The 5,588-nt window shown below is 40.2% G+C and overlaps 1 protein-coding gene across 2 annotated transcripts; it reads right to left on the bottom strand.

Annotated features, from left to right (window-relative positions):
* Window positions 1-1,049: 1,049 nt before the first annotated feature.
* LOC103704820 (protein SOMBRERO-like) lies at window positions 1,050-3,936 on the bottom strand. 2 transcript variants are annotated; one of them, XM_039130311.1, is made up of 4 exons: window positions 3,796-3,936; window positions 3,044-3,230; window positions 2,414-2,685; window positions 1,050-1,738 (listed from the first exon to the last, which is right to left on the bottom strand). In XM_039130311.1, exons 2-4 carry the CDS (start codon window positions 3,210-3,212, stop codon window positions 1,232-1,234), a joined length of 948 nt encoding a protein of 315 aa, XP_038986239.1. In that variant the 5' UTR covers window positions 3,213-3,230; window positions 3,796-3,936; the 3' UTR covers window positions 1,050-1,231. The 2 variants fall into 2 exon arrangements, with proteins under 2 accessions (XP_038986239.1, XP_008786536.1); XM_008788314.4 differs by having other exon boundaries at window positions 3,458-3,935.
* Between the last annotated feature and the right edge of the window lie 1,652 nt (window positions 3,937-5,588).

The following is a 5,588-nucleotide window of genomic DNA, read 5'->3' on the forward strand; positions in this document are numbered from 1 at the left end:
TCCTTTGCTAGCTCTTCTTTGTTACAGACTAGGATACTGTACGTCGCTGACCAAACACCGGAGGTTCTCCAGAGGGAGTGGTCATAATCCGAGACGAGGATATGATGAGCTCATGAAGGAGAAAAGCCAGATGTGGAAGAAATATATACAAAACTTTGCTGGATCTTCAATGTTTTGTCTAGCAAAACATTTATCTAGTCATTAGATGGAGGGAAGAGTTGAAAAAGGAAAGCAAAGATGAGCGAGGGTAGGCAAGGAAGTGGAAGAAGAGAACAATTATATTTTTCTCAGAAAAAGTTTGGGAACAACAAGACAAACGTTACTTTAGAATTTTTAGGACTTCTGGAGATGTCTATTCTAATGTTTCGTATATATATGGTCTCTATTGGCGTCTGTTTTGTTGGTTTTCTTCGGTATTCTCAGGTTAATTCATTAAATCCTTACTAAGGAAATAGGTTTATTTTCAGCAAGGTTTGCAAATCATCAAACGGAATAAAGATCTGCAAACGGCTCTTCTCCTCCTCCTCCTCCTCCTCTAACACACTCCCTCCCTTCCCCCACCCAATTCCTTCTCTTTTGTTCCTCATTTCTTTGTTTCTTTCTAATACAAGGAGCAGGAGGGGTCTTCCACTTGCATTCCCTTGCATAACAAGAATTTTTAAGTCTCCTAGCTCTCAATGCAGTTTAGTTGGTGCATTGGTGGTGAATACCTGCTGTGTTTAGCTTTGTACCATTTACAAACCTTATGATGGAATCCTCTTGATGTATTTCTAGAAGATGTTACCTAGTGCTCCTCGAAGACCATCATCTACCTCCTGCTTACAAGATCCAATATCTTCTGCTTATTCTCCCAGCATGAGAATGAAATGGACTAACGAAAAGAATTGATCAGCATGAGGGTCCAGCATACAAAATTTGCTATGTTACACATGCATCACAAGAAATAGCTAATCTCTTTTATCATTCTAAAGAAATCAGATGTCATAGCATCTTAAGGAAAGGAAAGGATTATAACCATTAAAGGGGGAAGAAGCGAGGAAGAAAAAAAAAGAAACAGGGGTCTGCCAAATTCTCTTTGATGAAGCCTAGGATGTAACTTGCAGTTTATACCAAACCCAGATATGAAATCCTAGTTAAAACCACTGAAAAAAGATCATGGCCCAAACAAATGCATTTATATACATTTAAACGCTCAAACTACTAGACCTAGTTAAAAGGCCAGTAAGCGACCTTACTTAGAAAATTTCAGGAAGTCAGCCTCACAGCCAAGATACTGGAATGGAAACCTCTGGACTGACGAGCTCATGTCCATGAGCTGGGAAGATGGGTGGCATTTGCTCTGGATGAGTTGGTCCAGGCTCTGGTGGGACGCAAGAAGCTTGTCCAAGATCGACCAATCCCCAGTAAACTTCTCCTGTGGAAGCAACCCTCCTCCACCATTCGTTGATGCCAGCTTATTAATGAGATTCTGATAGCACTCGAGGTTGAGGGCGTCCATGGAGGCTGGAGGCATGAGAGGAGGGATGGTGGATTCGGAGCTCAGCAGCTGCGGAAGGTGCATGCGGTTGTTGTCCAAGGAGAAGTTGCATGGCAGCTGGAAGTTCTGCTTCTGCTCCATGGAAGCACACCCGTTTGCCCTCAAGGGATGGAATTGGTCATCTTCGAGTACGGATTCGGAAGAGATGCCCCGCGGATGGTTCTTCTTCTTGAATACCCTACAAACAACCCATCCATCTTCCTAGAGTGCAAAAATCAAAGGAAAACTTAGTTTCACAAAAAAAATAGCAAAGGATTAGGATGGAAAAGGAAGAGGAGATATCATTTATTTTTGAGTGCATACAAGTTAATCCCGCTGCAGATTATTGTAAAGGATTCAAATAATAAAGTAAAAGGGAAACATGCATAGAACCACTTCAGCACTTCAGCCAAAGAGACTGCCGTTAAAGAGTTAAGAACTTTAGGAAGATGGATACAAGATCAGAGAAAACAGCCAAACTGCGCCAATACAATACAAGATCAAAGACCACAGGCCACTGTTCCTAGAAGGCCAGCTGGGTTGCATAAGTTTCAGTTAAAACAGTATTCTACTTTTTTAATATATACATGGAATAGATAGGGTCTATTTTATCTTTTTTTTTCTCATGATATGTTCTCTGATATAATTATGACTACACCAATCGGAAACAATAGTGATATATTATGTATTGTTAGTTTATTACCATCAGCATGCCTCAAGTAGTGCATCATGAAGAAACTCACACCCCTAGATTTACGTCCTTGGGTTGCATCAAGGAAGTAGTGAATTTTGTCCCAATCCCCCTAAATGCTTCCCTAAACGAAAAAAAAAAAAGCATCCAGATATCACAGGAAATAGATTGCCTTTGCTAGGCCTGGAAGAACTAGTTTATGATACCTGGACCTCCATACTTTCATCATCAAGGCGGTACTCATGCATGATCCAATCAGTCTTCTGGCCATGAGGTGCTCTCCCAGTGTAGAAGACTAGGGTTTTCCTCATGCCGATCCTCTTCGAGTTGCTGAGGTGGATAGTTTTATCCCTCCCTGTTGCTTTCCAGAAACCAGCAGTCGTCGCCCTGTTGGTGCGTGTTCCGGTTGGGTATTTCTTATCTTTGTGGCTGAAGAAGTACCACTCATTTTGAGGCTCGGATCCAATTCTACACTTGTCTGCATGCCATCAGGAACCATATTAGCTTCAGTCATGATCGTGCGAGTGAGCTCGAATAGCCCCATGAGTTCATATTATAAGACTTTTATCTTCTAAGGTGTTATGGAGGTAGTCAATCAACAAACTTTTTGAAGACAAGGGAGGCAAAAACCACCCAGAGGTGGTCAATGAGCGATCGAGAGAAAAATACCCTCCTTTGTACAGCTAAAATAGGATGAAACCTTTTCATTCAAAAAAAAAAGATGTAACTCTGACAATTTGGGTAAATCATCCTTAACACAAAAAATGCAAAGAAAAATCTTTATATAGATCATGTTACGCAAGGAGAAACAAAGGAGGAAGAATAAAATATCTAACCTTTAAGATCCCATGGTTCAAGTTTGTTAAGATCCACATCTCTTATAACGTCGAGATCGATAGCTTCATAGGCCACCTTCTTCCTCAAGTAATAGTAGAGGAGCTCCTCATCTGTTGGGTGGAATCGGAAACCTGGAGGCACCGTAAGCTGCCTGTTGCCTGGAATCATACTTGCTTACTCTATGATCTGAAAATATTAAGTAATAGAAACCAGAAAAAGTAGAGAGAAGAATTAGCATATGCTATCAAAAAAAAAAAAAAAAACTAGTTGTGCAATTTTTTTCTCAATGTATTACAAATTAGGAATGTGGTGGCTTACTCATGGAGAATAACCTACTTTTCATGTTCTCTCCACATAAAACTCCGAGAACAAAAAGAAAAAGAAAAAAGAACCCAGACAGAGGGGAAACAGACCTTGAAATTAGAAGAGAAGGCCTGGTTTCTTCTCTTCTCAGCAGCAGCAACAACAAAGGACAACCAAGAAAGCCAAGAGGCAAAGGAAGCTCCTGGCTTGATGTACAAGGAGATGGGTTTTAAGGGAGAGGAGGTAGGGTTAAGATAATCTTACAATCCAGCTAGAAAAACAAATAAAATATAATAGCAACACAAGAAGGTGGGGAAGCTAGCTGTGACAGTCAGAGGGCAAGGGTTTTGGATTTTTTGGGGAGTCTGATGAGAAGAAGGGGGGGTTGTCCGTTGAATAGGGGACCTGCCCGAAAATCGCCTCATAAGGAGCAAAGAGATGTCCAGACCTGACAAGGGAAAAGAGGATCCAGATCCATCATGCAGTGGCCTTTTCATGTGTGGGAGTCAGAGGGAATGAGGGAATTTCACCTCTCATTCCATATTCCCTTTCCATTCTCGATCTATTCCTCTTCTATTCCCATCCATGCACCCTATTTTATTCATTATTTTCTTCCCTCATGCAGATCTGACATTTCCCCTTATTTTAGTACTTCCTAGGGAAAGATACAGGGAAATTTCAAATGTACCCACTTGGGTGTGGCCCTTTGCTTGAAGGCCAGTCTCTGAAATTACAGTTTTGCCCTTTCCTTGATTTCACTCCTTTTATCCTAGTCCAGTTTAACCTAGATCCAATTTAAACTAGTTTTTGTATTTGAGCTTTAGGCCCAAGTCCTTGCTTAACCTAGTTGATTCTTCTTTATTGGAACTTAACTGAGTCCAAGTCTCTAGATCTGTTATTTTGAGCTAATTCTTGGGTTTAAATGGGCTTATTTGGGTCCAATCATTAGTTCCTAATATAATAGATAATGTTGTGATCCATCCCAACTTGATCAAAGTCTAGCTCTCAATTTGAGCTGCTATAATAATTTTGGTCCACCTCTGTTACATAACGATATACATATCTAACCAACGATCATTATGTACATGTTATAAATATTATAACATTATTATATAGTGGACGAAACAATCATCATGTATCTTTCTCATACCAATTTTCATATTTTTATGTACTGTATAGAATGATTTAGCCAAAAAAATTGCATAATATTGAATACAAATACTTATAATAAATTGTTATATGTTATTATAACCTGTAAAATAGTGTCAAATCAATTTTTTGATTGAAAAGCAGATTTTTATTATCTTTGCTCGACAATAATTGAAAACAACCAGTATCATACTATACAGCATGAGCATATAAGCCTTGCAAGAAGACATTCCTTCGCCCAATCTAAGAAAGAACAAGGAGCTGGAAGAGCCATAAGAGTTGATATGTAGGAGGCCAGAAGAGTATTTTGGCAAGGCAGTTTGAGATAGACTAGGTTGGGCCATCAAGGCGTGGGGTCAAGGAAAGGGCTATTTAGTACACGTAAACCGAAGCGAAGGAGGGTGGTGAACCTGAAACCAGGATTAGAAGGCAGAACCCTAGAAGTCCGTGGGTGGTGCACGTGCAAGGATCTCGCAGCGGCACTCCTCCGCGCCCTGAGTTCGAGGGCGCCTCGAATTCCTTAAACTAATGGGCCTTTATTGCTGACCGAACGGATTCTTACGCTATCTCCTCTCAGTCTCACTTCCACCACCCGGTCAAACACGGAGATGTGTACGTTTATCAGGGAAGAGAGATGAAACTTAGACCAAGAGGAGCTATCCTCTCTCACCAAAGAAGTCCTTTCTCATTTTTACTAATATATCCCTGCCATTGAGGGTTAGGTGGCCAGCACGACTCCTATTTTGTTTTCATATTAGGAGTCCATTAGCTGTGACCCACTCTCCATGCATGCGAACTAAGAACAAACCACTGGGTCTTTTCTTGTGGATCAAATGACAAATGCTAGAATCATTTAGGTGCATGTAAATGAGGATTTTGTACATATCTTTTGAAGACAAACTTAACCATGTACCGTATATTCTTTGTTTATTAAAAAAATGGTTATTGGAAGAAACACATGCTTCCAAGTATGGCGGCCACGTCATTGGAATGAGATACAGGCTCCATTACAAACAATTCTTGGCTAATCTAGATAAAGATTATCAGGAAGATGATAATAATGTCTAAATTTATTGAGATGTTGAATGCAAA

The sequence above is a fragment of the Phoenix dactylifera genome, chromosome 9 (assembly GCF_009389715.1).
Source record: "Phoenix dactylifera cultivar Barhee BC4 chromosome 9, palm_55x_up_171113_PBpolish2nd_filt_p, whole genome shotgun sequence".
In the NCBI taxonomy this organism is placed as follows: Eukaryota; Viridiplantae; Streptophyta; class Magnoliopsida; order Arecales; family Arecaceae; genus Phoenix; species Phoenix dactylifera.